Source organism: Candoia aspera, chromosome 3, assembly GCF_035149785.1.
Source record: "Candoia aspera isolate rCanAsp1 chromosome 3, rCanAsp1.hap2, whole genome shotgun sequence".
Taxonomy (NCBI): domain Eukaryota; kingdom Metazoa; phylum Chordata; class Lepidosauria; order Squamata; family Boidae; genus Candoia; species Candoia aspera.
In genome coordinates, this window is record NC_086155.1 from 160,662,633 (window position 1) to 160,675,305 (window position 12,673).

General features: G+C 40.5%; 1 protein-coding gene across 1 annotated transcript in view; it reads left to right on the top strand.

Moving 5' to 3' along the window:
• Window positions 1-12,673, top strand: part of YES1 (YES proto-oncogene 1, Src family tyrosine kinase) — a 62,719-nt gene that overhangs the window by 19,276 nt on the left and 30,770 nt on the right. Inside the window, exons 2-3 of the mRNA XM_063299152.1 lie at window positions 2,108-2,380; window positions 6,883-6,982. Coding sequence (XP_063155222.1) covers window positions 2,116-2,380; window positions 6,883-6,982 — 365 coding nt within the window. The 5' untranslated portion in view covers window positions 2,108-2,115. The remainder of the gene's footprint in view (window positions 1-2,107; window positions 2,381-6,882; window positions 6,983-12,673) is intronic.

Genomic DNA, 12,673 nt, shown 5'->3' on the forward strand with positions numbered 1-12,673 from the left:
GGTCTGTTCTTACTGTTGCTACTTGGTCGTTATACAGATTCTTCAGGAGGCATACAAGATGACTTGGTATCCCCATACCACTAAGAACTTGCCACAATTTGTTATGGTCCACACAGTCAAAGGCTTTAGAATAGTCAATAAAACAGAAATAGATGTTTTTCTGAAACTCCCTGGCTTTTTCCATTATCCAGCAGATATTGGCAATTTGGTCTCTAGTTCCTCTGCCTTTTCTAAACCCAGCTTGTACATCTGGCAATTCTCGCTCCATGAACTGCTGAAGTCTACCTTGCAGGATCTTGAGCATTACCTTACTGGCATGTGAAATGAGTGCCACTGTTCGATAGTTTGAACATTCTTTAGTGTTTCCCTTTTTTGGTATGGGGATATAAGTTGATTTTTTCCAATCTGATGGCCATTCTTGTGTTTTCCAAATTTGCTGGCATATAGCATGCATTACCTTGACAGCATCATCTTGCAAGATTTTGAACAGTTCAGCTGGGATGCCGTCATCTCCTGCTGCCTTGTTATTAGCAATGCTTCTTAAGGCCCACTCAACCTCACTGTTCAGGATGTCTGGCTCTAGCTCACTGACCACACCGTCAAAGCTATCCCCGATATTGTTATCCTTCCTATACAGCTCTTCTGTATATTCTTGCCACCTTTTCTTGATCTCTTCTTCTTCTGTTAGGTCCTTGCCATCTTTGTTTTTGATCGTACCCATTTTTGCTTGGAATTTACCTCCAATGTTTCTAATTTTCTGGAAGAGGTCTCTTGTCCTTCCTATTCTATTGTCTTCTTCCACTTCCGCGCATTGCTTGTTTAAAAATAATTCCTTATCTCTTCTGGCTAACCTCTGGAATTTTGCATTTAATTGGGCATATCTCCCCCTATCACTGTTGCCTTTTGCTTTCCTTCTTTCTTGGGCTACTTCTAGTGTCTCAGCAGACAGCCATTTTGCCTTCTTGGTTTTCTCTTTCTTTGGGATGTATTTTGTTGCCGCCTCCTGAACAATGCTGCAAACTTCTGTCGAGAGTTCTTCCGGGACCCTATCTACTAAGTCCAGTCCCTTCAATCTATTCTTCACCTCCACTGCATATTCCTTAGGAATATTAGTGAGCTCATATCTAGCTGATCTGTGGGTCTTCCCTAATCTCTTTAGTCTGATCCTAAATTGTGCAAAAAGAAGTTCGTGATCTGAACTACAGTCAGCTCCAGGTCTTGTTTTTACCGACTGTACAGATGTCCGCCACCTTTGGCTGCAAAGGATGTAGTCAATCTGATTTCGGTGTTGTCCATCTGGTGAAGTCCATGTATAAAGCCGTCTCTTAGGTTGTTGGAAGAGAGTGTTTGTTATGCAGAGTGAATTGTCTTGGCAAAATTCTATCAGCCTATGTCCTGCTTCATTTTGTTCTCCCAGGCCATACTTACCTGTAATTCGAGGTGTCATTTGACTGCCCACCTTAGCATTCTAGTCTCCCGTGATGAAAATAACATCTCTTTTAGGTGTGTTGTCCAGTAGGTGCTGCAGATCCTCATAGAACTGCTCTACTTCAGCTTCTTCAGCATCTGTGGTTGGGGCGTATATTTGGATCACTGTGATGTTAGATGGCTTGCCCTGAATTCAAATTGAGATCATCCTGTCATTTTCTGGATTGTATCCAAGCACTGCTTTAGCCACTTTACTATTAATTATGAAGGCTACTCCATTTCTTCTGTGGTCCTCTTGTCCACAGTAGTAGATCTGGTGGTCATTTGATGTGAAGTGGCCCATTCCAGTCCATTTCAGTTCACTGACTCCCAAAATGTCTATCTTTAATCTTGACATCTCACCAATAACCACATCCAATTTGCCCTGGCTCATAGATCTTACATTCCAGGTTCCAATGGTGTGTTAAATGGTGTGTTAAATGGTGTGATAAAGTATGGTAATTATGAAATCAACTGAATACAGCTAATTGTAGACAGAAGTCTTTAAAATCTATTTTGTTTTAGAAAGTACATATGTCTCAGTCTAAAACACCGATCTCCAAATTATTCTCAATACTTAGTGAAGTTTAAGCAATAATGAAATATTGACACGCAATATTATCCTTTGTTTTCTCTACAGAAAAGATCATGGGGTGCATTAAGAGTAAGGAAGATAAAGGTCCTACCATGAAATATAGAACTGAGAATACTCCAGAGACCATTACTTCCCCTGTCAGCCATTATGGATCCGATTCAACCCAAGCTAATCAACCACCTATAGTGAAAGGATCATCGGTTAATTTTAATAGCCATTCCATGACTCCTTTTGGTGGGTCATCTGGTATGACACCTTTTGGAGGAGCATCTTCCTCGTTTTCCTCAGTGCCATGTCCATATCCTAATAGTCTGACAGGTAAGCATAGTCTTAAAATTATTATCAGATAGCAAAACAATAGTACTGAAACAAGAGTTGCATGTATTTGGTCTAAAATGTGTTATGTGTTAACAATGTATTTTCTGTCCTGCCAGAAAACTAATGTAAGATTGTACAAAATTCAAGCAGTACTAGGGAAAAGCTTGAGCAGGTTTTTCTGCAAACAGATATGAGTGTCCTGTGCCCCAAGCAATGTGCAAAAGATGTTTTAAAAATAAATACATTAGAAAATGTGTGCAAGTCAACATTCCGCACCAGCTGTCCCAGCTGTTGTATTGATGGTTGACTTCTCCTCTTTAGCATGTTTATCAACTTCCCAGGTTTTATATAGGACTGACACTGACTAGTTACTTACGTGTAACAGATTCTTCAAGACCATCCATGAATTCATACATACAGGTTTTGCATTGGTGCAAACCTGAAAACTTTGTAGAACTTAAAGATTTTTTGCAGAACTCTGCACTCTGTGAATATCATACATATCTAGGTGTAGATTCCATTAATCCTAATCCTCAGTAAAACAAAGCCAATTATTCCTTTAACCCTAAGGAAAAATTAATGTCACCTGACCATTTAAAGAACCTCAGTTACAAATAAGTAACTAGTTTTTCATGATGTCCTGTGTGATTCAAACTGATGGATGGGTAGTCACCTTGTTATCTAGAGTAGGGGATGATATTCATACAGTGATAAAAGAAGGGATCACTCTACCAAATGTTGCAGCTCTCCAAGACCAGAAGCTGAAGGGTAGTATTGAATAATGTGCAGTGTCCTGGCAGCTTCTCAACACACCTCTAGCATAGAAGTATTGTGACGAAAGGCTACAGATGTTGCCACCACTCACAGTTATACCCAGTGGGTACTGCATTTTTAATCAGTTCCTTGCAAGGCTTTATGGTAATCAACTTCATTTGGAGAAGTCCCAAACCTTTGGATGGACTTGAAAAGCCAAAAACAAGTGGACATCCCTTTAAAATTCCTCAGGTTTATGTAAATAAAGGAATCGTGCATTTTACTGTCATGCTTGTATTTTATAATCCAACCACATAATTTTCAGTAATGTAGATACTGAAAATCATGTTTCTTCTTAAATTGAAATTTTAAAATCATAAAGATAGTCACCTGAAAAAATATTAACAATAACCTTGAAATTTCCCTATTTTGAGTTGCATTCTTTCATTTAGTCTGTTGCTAATTCACTTAATAAAAATGCATGTTTAGAACACATTTTACTGGAAAAATATAGAAATATTAATAGGCTTTGCTACTTCTAGACTATACAAAAAAAATTATGCATGATTTAAACATGCTAGTTACTAAAAAAAATCTGAAAATTAAACATTTTGGTACCTAATAATCATAATTTATGTCATAATGAAGCTAACATTCCAGCATGCAGTAAACTAATCCTAAGCATGGAATAGAATGTGGGAGGCTCAGTGTTCTAGACCTCTTCAGACTTGAATTTGTGGACACTTTGTGTAACAACCTGAATATGCATTAGTGCTCGAGGAATTTCCTCATAATTTGAAAAACCTCTATCAAACTCTCATTAATCTTTTTGCTAAAGTGCAAATCTTCCAAAAGCTTTCCTGTGGCAAGCATCCCAATACCACCACTACTCCACAAACATACACACATTATATTTGGACACTACATTAGCTGGTTTGGAGTTGTGCTATGGTAGCAGTAACAAGAAGTCACTTTGCAGAAATGATCATCTATAATCGACGTAAGTATTTAGAAAAAAAATACATGCATATTGTGAAATATTTTTTCTTTACAAACCCAGGCAGTTAAAAAGTGCTTTAAGCAGAACTCAGATCAGATGTTTAAGTTTTCCATATGAATGCCCTGGTCTACCTGCAGCCAAAAGGATTCCTAAATGAAAATGTTTGTAGTATATATTGAATTTCTGATAATTCAGAATCCAGCTTTTCATCAGGTCTCAGGATGGAAATGATGTGAGCTATTCCCTCTTTCAATTAGGGGGCTTAATTGAAGTACAATCCCTCAAGTCCGGCTATGTTGCCACATTGTGGGCATGGGAGAGTTCCTGGGAGGGGTAAATGAATTATGCCATGAATGTACACCAAGCATATATACTCCCAGAAGGGTCATCCAACGCATGAAGATCACCCCAGCTACCCAACTGAAGCAAGCAGGCACCTATATTGGGCAGCAGCAATATAGGAAGATGCCTGAGGTATATGACACTTTAGTGACAATGGCAAAGGCATCCATTCATACTGCCTTGGAGAAGGCAATGGTAAACCACTCCTGTATTTTACCAAGTAAATCACATGGATGGACAAGGTAAAGTGATTGATGATTATAGTGCCAGAAAATGGTTCCTTGGTCTTTGCCATGGTTGTTGGCTCCATTTCTGCAGAGATGTCTTTAGTCCACCATTCCTCCCCTGGAAGCATTACTTCGCTTTCTTTGGACACTGAAGTTATTGAATTTATATAATATAAATGTTGGTTATACTTTATAAGTCAATAAAATCCAAGTTTATAAATTAGTTAATTTATAAATTTGTAGACTTTTAATCTGAAAAATGCTAACAGAATTATTAGTATAAAATGTTTGTGAGGAATTAAATCATGAGCTTAAGTTCATTTATACATAGTATAGTAATGTATTAGCATGTTAATTGAAGCACGTAATTCTGGAATTATTTATTGCCTGCAAATAAAACAATTGGAAGTATACAGTTTCTGACAGTTTGCAAGTTATACAGTTTTTAACAATTTACAGTATATTTGAGTTCAGTTGACAGATTATTAACAGTGTAATCTGTTAGTAATCCATGGACCGGTTAAATCCAGTGGGAGCATCAGGTGGGAAAAAAGATTCTGTTTTGGGTCTAGAATCAAAGCCATATCACGACATCTTCATGTTAGGTTAATACTCCTATTTATATTGCTATGTGAGCGTGTGTGCTGACCTGAATGATGGATAGCAGCTGCAACAGAAATATTTATTAATAGAAGGTTTGTTAGTAGAAAGTGTTGTCAACCTCTACATCCATTCCAAATGTTTCAGGCTAGTTCATCATTCTCCAATTGGCAGTTTATGTTCAGAGCTTCTATTGGCAAAAAACAGAATTAGCATTGCAAAATATATCAAAGAAGATTACTGCATTCCTGCAAATTTTTGTTACTATTTTCTCCCAAATGAAAGGCATTTGAGTATTTGAATATAAATGCTAATCATAAAGCTGGAAACCTTGCTAATTTTTAATAGAGATTTATTTATTGGATTTAGACATAAAATAGTCTATCGACATATGATATAACTATCACAGGCTAGCTTTGACAAAAGAATCCAGTGTACAAATATCTATATTTTTGGAAAAAGTATTGGAAAAGTAAAATGGAAACCATGAATGTCATACTGGCTTTGATTCTCCATTCTTAATCTTAACAAGAAAGATTGGCAGAATTTGATGTACTGTGGCAACTTTATTCATGGATCTTGATGGCAAAGAAGATGATTTTAGAGATGGGGTGGTCAGTATTAGTGTCCATTAAATGACTTCAGACATGGCTTGGACGTGATGGAATTCCCACCTCTCAGCTGTTCACTCACCGTTCGATTGCTGAAGTGTTGTTTCATAATCCTCCGATGAGCTACAGCTGTCCTGAGGGCTCAAGGAGTGATTCCCTGAATTCTCCTTTCCTGGAGAATACTGCGGGGCTCAGAATCTTGCCTGCCCTTCCAAATAAATGCCACGCTGTTAGTCCTAGCCTCGGAGCTTGACTAGGACCGTCCTTCCGCCATTACTCCCCAGCTCTGCCCCCCTTTATTCATGGATCTTGAAGCACAATAGAATTAGGATTCTCAGTCCCATTGAGGATTGTAGCTGTGTTTAATAACTGATCTACCTTCACTTTAGACCAGTGTTTTTCATACTTGGCAACTTTAGGATGTGTGGTCTTCAACTTCCAGAATGCTAGCTGGAGAATTCTGGGAGTTGAAGTCCACACATCTTAAAGTTGCCAAGTTTGAAAAACATTGCTGTAGACCTTTCTGGTCAACATACAGCAGTTGGGAGTGAATAGAATAAAAATGTGAACTCATCCCAATTTGCTATTCATATGTTTTCTACAAACATACAAAGAGAGCTAGTCTCATAACTTTAACATGAAAAACAACTTTTGTGGTTTGGGGTTGTTTTAACAAAGAAAATGTTGAATAATTTTTTCTTAGTAATATATTTAACTTATTTAATCAAATGTATAGGTTGCCTCAACTGCCGTTGCAGCCTTAGACCACTATGAAATCAGTGAATGGGTTCAGGCAATGTTTTTATTTTAAAACTACAAACATTCCTCAATTTTTAGTAAGACTATTTAGCTATCTTCTCCAGAATAAAATTGGTGAAATGCTTTTGTGTACTACATGTGTAATTTGGTCTGCATGTATTTGCCTTGTCTAGGAAAAAGTATTAATGCCATATTTTGGGTTTTCCTAAGGGGGTGTTACTGTTTTTGTGGCCTTGTATGATTATGAAGCAAGAACTACAGATGATCTTTCATTCAAGAAGGGTGAACGCTTTCAGATAATCAATAACACGTAAGTATTGTTGTCAACTTATGAACTCAGTTGCACACTGTTAGCCATTGACATTACCTCATATATGCTAATGGAATGGCTGCTGATAGGCAAGAGCATTCAGTCATAAGAGAAAAAGAGGTGTAGAGAGTAAGGAAGATGACCTTATAAGGAGGAGGAGGAGGTACAACACAATCAGACTTGCTGTCAGACTCCCTGATCCAGTGTTCCCAGAACATGTTTATCAGATTGTCATCCATCTTTGTGAAACCCGTGTCAGCAGACTACAAGTTGCCAGCAGGGAAGGGGGACTTTGACTGGAGTGTGAATTATTTTTGCAGGGTTAGACACCTCTGCCCAAGGTTAATGGCCAGCATACCATTCAAGCCATTTGCTGGTATGGGAAGGTGCATGCCTTTGAGGATAGTAAGGGAGGGGAATTAGAAGTTTGTGTGATTTTAAACTGCAGAATGTGCGGGAAATGCCATTCGCAACTTTTACCTTGTATCGAACACTTCGTTTCATTAAACAATTAAATGAGCCAAAGTCTCTGGATTGTCATTGAGTGAATGCCTGAGTGTTCTGGTCATTACATAAAGTTGTGAGTCCTTTACCTAGAGACTCTACCTGGTGATTTAATCCCCAGTTGAGAGTTGAGGAAAATGTCCAAGAAACTGAGACTGAGGGCCAAGGAGTCCTCACCCTCAGAAGACACTGACAAAACCATCCTTTACACCAAAGCAGTAGAGGAGATAGAGGAGCTGATAGAAGACACTGGGAGCAATGTGGTCGAGGAAAGCACGGAGGTGGTGACAGATTATATCACCAAGCTAGAGAATGAGCTCATTACCCTGGATCTGGTCCAAGAACCCCAGACACCGGAGATGAAGGGGCCATGCCCAGAGTTGGGCCCAGCTGTGACGACTGAGGGTGGAGGAGAAACGGGGATTTCCCAGCCCATTGAGGCCCGGGTGAGGGTCCTGAGTCCCGGCTCCCAGGGGTCGGGGAGTGAGAAGGGCTACACCCCAAAAAGTCTGAGGTTTAGAAGCAAGAATGTCAGCTATGGAAGAGATGATGCAGCACATGTCGAAAGCAATCAACTACTTGGTGTTCCATCAAGATGAAGGGTTGGCCACACACTCCAGGAAAACCTCACCTGACCGAAGCTGGGCGCACCGACCCACAACACCACCCAGACTACCCCACTCGCCACCTGGGGCCCACAGGAGTGGACGCCAGTCAACCTGGGATGATCCGAGAGCCAGACACACAGGTCCAGCCCTGCAAGTAGTGGGCCCAGACATCTCCAAGTTAAGTTTAACGGAGATCCTCAGCAATTGTCATTCTTCATGACAAATGTGTCGATCTATATGTGGGAATATGGGGACTTCTTCCCAACTGAGTACGCCAAGGTGAACCAAGTGGGGGCTAAGCTGAGGGGTGCCACAGCAGATTGGTTTGTGCAACTCCATGATGCCATGGCCCCCAAACTACATAGCCTGAAGGAATTTATGAGGGCCCTGAGGGAGAGGTTTGAGGACCCATTAGATAAGCTCAGAGCAAAGATGGCGTTGCAGCAGCTGAGACAAAGGGAGAAAAGCGTAGCAGAGTATGCCATGGAATTCAAGGCTCGGGCAGGTAAAATATCCAACTAGTATGAAACTACTAAAGTGGATTACTTTAAAGGAGGGCTACAACCCAAAATCCTATCATGGGCCCTCTGCCGAGGCGATCCACCCACATTAAGAGAGTGGATTTGTTTGGCAGGAGCAGTGGGAAATACTCAGTATCAGTTCCACAGACAGCTGCAAGCCCAAGTTGCCAGCAGAAATACTGTGGCTCCCAACCAGATGCCATTGGCCCTGAGGAAACCATTCAGATCCAGGGAGGAAGCTAAAGACAAATTCTGGAAGAGAGGGAGCTGCTGCAAGTGTGGGAAAGACAACCATTGAGCTTTGGAGTGCCCGTGCAGAGGAGTTGGGGCAGCAGAGAAACCTGGTGGAAAATCAGCCAAGTCCCCTCCAGCAAAGCACAAAGGGTCAGCAGCTGCCGTAATGGCATGTAAGGAACCAATGGCCAGAATCCCTGAGGGCTTCGGAAGAACCTCCAAGGAGGAGTTCCCACAGCTGGCAGGAAACGAGGTGCACCTGTTCTGAATCGCACCAACAAACAGGTGGAGAATCCCAGGTGCAAAACAGGTGGAGAATCCCAGGTGAAAGGATGATGAAGGCCCAATGGTGAGTGATGACTGATCCACTTTACTTATTCGGGTTGAGCTAAAAAACCTAAGAACCCAGCACAAAGCTAATTTAACTGCTACGTTAGATTACGGGTGTACCAAATGCTTAATCCACCCAGCTCTCATTAGTACCCTGAATCTCAAAGTGAAGAAACTCAAACAACCCATAGTTTTTACCCAGATGGATGGAACTGTGGCCCATGGGGGACCCATAGAGTTCTGTACCGAAACTGTTGCCATGAAGATAGAGGGTCACAAAGAGATTTTGCAATTCATAGTGGCCCCTATTGCCAATTATTTGATTATTCTGGGTCTCCCTTCGTTGAAATGCAGGAAACCACAAGTGCAATGGGAGACTAATGGGCTAAAATTCACCAATGGGGCTTACGCTACTTCAGAGCAGGAGATTAAGCACCCCCCATGCCAGTTCGCTGGAATTCTGATTAAGCAATGCCGGACACTAGCCAGCAAAGCAGAATCTTTGATCCCCAGGCAGTAATGAGATTTTTCTGACGTTTTCAATGAGAGGGAATCAGATCAGTTGCCTCCCCATAGAAAAACTGACTCTGCCATCAGTTGCCTCCCCATAGAAAAACTGACTGTGCCATCAGTTGCCTCCCCATAGAAAAACTGACTGTGCCCTAAAGCCAAATTGCCAAAGCCAAAAATGTATGCCCTGTTAGAAATGGAAAAGAAATTGCTGAGAGAGTTCATAGATAAGAACCTGGCCAGGGGATTCATTGAGCTGGCAAACTCACTAATGGCTGCCCCTGTGTTATTCAGAGCGAAAAAGGATGGCACCCTGAGGATCTCCCTGATTACAGGGGCCTGAACACAATTTCTGTAACCAATCAGTACCCTCTCCCCCTGATGAAAGACATGCTCTCCATCTGGCAAAAGGAAGAATTTTCACTAAATTAGACCTGCGAGAGCCTTAATTAGGATTAGAATTAGGATTAAATTTAGGGAAGGAGATGAATGGAAAACTGCCTTCAACTGTCCTTTGGGTTCTTATCAGTACAAAGTTCTCCCGTTTGGATTGGCTGGGGCTCTAGGCATCTTTATGCAATACATCAATGAAGTTTTACATGACCACCTGTACAAAGGGGTCTTAGTCTACTTGGACAATATCCTAATCCATACAGAAACGGAGGAGGAGCATGTCTGCCTTGTAAGACAAGGGCTGCAAAAACTGAGAAATACCCAGCTATATGCTAAACTGTTGAAGTGTGAATTCCACAAAACCCAATTGAACTATTTGGGATACCATATTTTCACCAAGGGAGTGGAAATGGACCCTTTGAAAATCCAAGACATCCTGGAGTGGGAATTCCCCCCGAACCAGGCACCAACTCCAAAGTTTCCTGGGGCTCACCAATTTCTGCTGCTAATTTATTCCCCAATTTGCGCAAATTGCCTTGCCACTGACTGATTTATTAAAGGCGAGAGGGAAGGGGAAAACATGCAAGCTAACCATACCCGGCACATGCTTAAATTGGACTCCTGAATGCCAAGCCACTTTTGAAAATCTGAAAGCCCTTTTTATGGCTGAGCCCATTTTAACACATCCTGATCCAGAACTCCCAGGCTGATGCATCTGACCAAGCCATAGGGGCTGTATTAATTCAGAAAGATTCAAACCAGGTCCCTCAACCCTATGCCTATTTGTCCCACAAATTTACCAAGGCAGAAAGGCACTGGCACGTATGGGAGAAGGAGGGATTAGCTGTAAAAACAGCGCTCACAGATTGGCGACACCTTCTGGAAAGCGCCAAACATCCTTTGAAGTGTGGACTGATCATAAAAACCTACAGGCACTGCGCACGCCCAGAAAATTAAATGGAAAACAATTGTGCTGGGCTCAATTTTTCAGCTGCTTTAATTTTACCTTAAATTTCTTCCCGAGGAAGAAGAATTTTTTGGAATATGCTCTGTCGCGTCTACCCCAACAAACAAACTGAGTTGGTAGACACTTTTCTCTGAAAAACAATTGGGTCTGGCTTGTGTAACACGCAGACAAGCGGCAGCCCCAAAAGTGAAAGTAAAATCAGACTTAAAAGAGGAACTGCTCCAGGCGCTTGCTAATGATCCCTGGCTACAATGTAACAAAGGCAATTTAACAGAACACAATGGGCTCTGGTATTGCAAAAGAAACTTTATGTTCCAGAGAGTCTGAGCCCAAAAATCTTACAGCGATCCCATGACAGCAAAACAGCTTGTCACTTTGCCTTTACCAAAACCCTGCATCTAGTGCGGCATCAATTTTGGTGGCCCGCCTTGAGAACTGATGTACAAAATTATTTCCTCACTTGTCCTGTGTGTGCACAAGCCAAACGCAAAGGTGGCAAGCTGCAAGGATTGCTCCAACTGGTGGCTTCTCCATCTGCCCCATGGAAAGACATTGAGATGGACTTTATCATTGATTTGCCTGAAAGCAGGAATAAGACTGCAATTTGGACTGTAATTGACTTATTTTCAAAACAAGCACACTTCATTCCTTGTGCAAAAATCCCAACAGCCCAACGATTATCCAAACTCTTCGTGCAACATGTCTACCGTTTGCACGAATGTCCTGACCATGTAATTTTGGATCGTGGAGTACAATTCACTTCTGTTATTATAGCCGATCTTAATAAAAGTAGTTTTAGCCTTCCTGTGGAGTTAATTTTTTGTACTGGTCTACCTAATGGGGCTGACTTCAATCTTACAAGTCTGATTGTGTTGTATCTCCTCCTCCTCATAATTCAGTGAATTAGGGAAGTGTCTGTATGAGCAGCTACTGAACATTATCTGGATGTTCTGGACTTTAAAAATGTTTTATCATTGTTGCTTTGGCAACGGAGCTTGCATATCTCCATCAAGGTCATCTTCATTATTCTCTACAGAACAGAGAAGTCTGGAAGGATATAAAGATAAATTAAATTATACATACGGTATGCTTTTAATATAGTAATGCTTTTATTTCTACTTCTAAGACATGTACATACATGCAACCATAAATGTTCATTTTATATGGCAACTTGCAATAAGGTACTTTCAGAAGTAGATTTAATTAATTAATTCCAATTCTAGTTTTAGCAGCAGAGAAATTGTAGCATTTGTTAAAGATGGAACTGTATTCTCTGAATATTTTTCATCTCCTGGTTAACAATGTTTTTTTTTTTTCAGTTATTCTTCTGTAAAATGTCCATTCTTTGTTGAAATTACTAAGATTTGAGGAAGATTAGAACTTTTTAGAATTTTCTTTTAAATCCCTCCTTTTATTTATTGGTCACATACTTATTAGAGAAAAGACAGACATTTCTTCCTGCATAGTATTCCCCTAAATAGGAAAAACATTATTTATATATAGTAAGGTCTATTTGGCTTACCATTTCCTAAATGTAAACCGAAAGCTAAGCTAAGACTATAGTGATATATCTGTTCACAGTATTTCTTAATTGAAAATGAGTTTATTATTGTTGTTCATACAT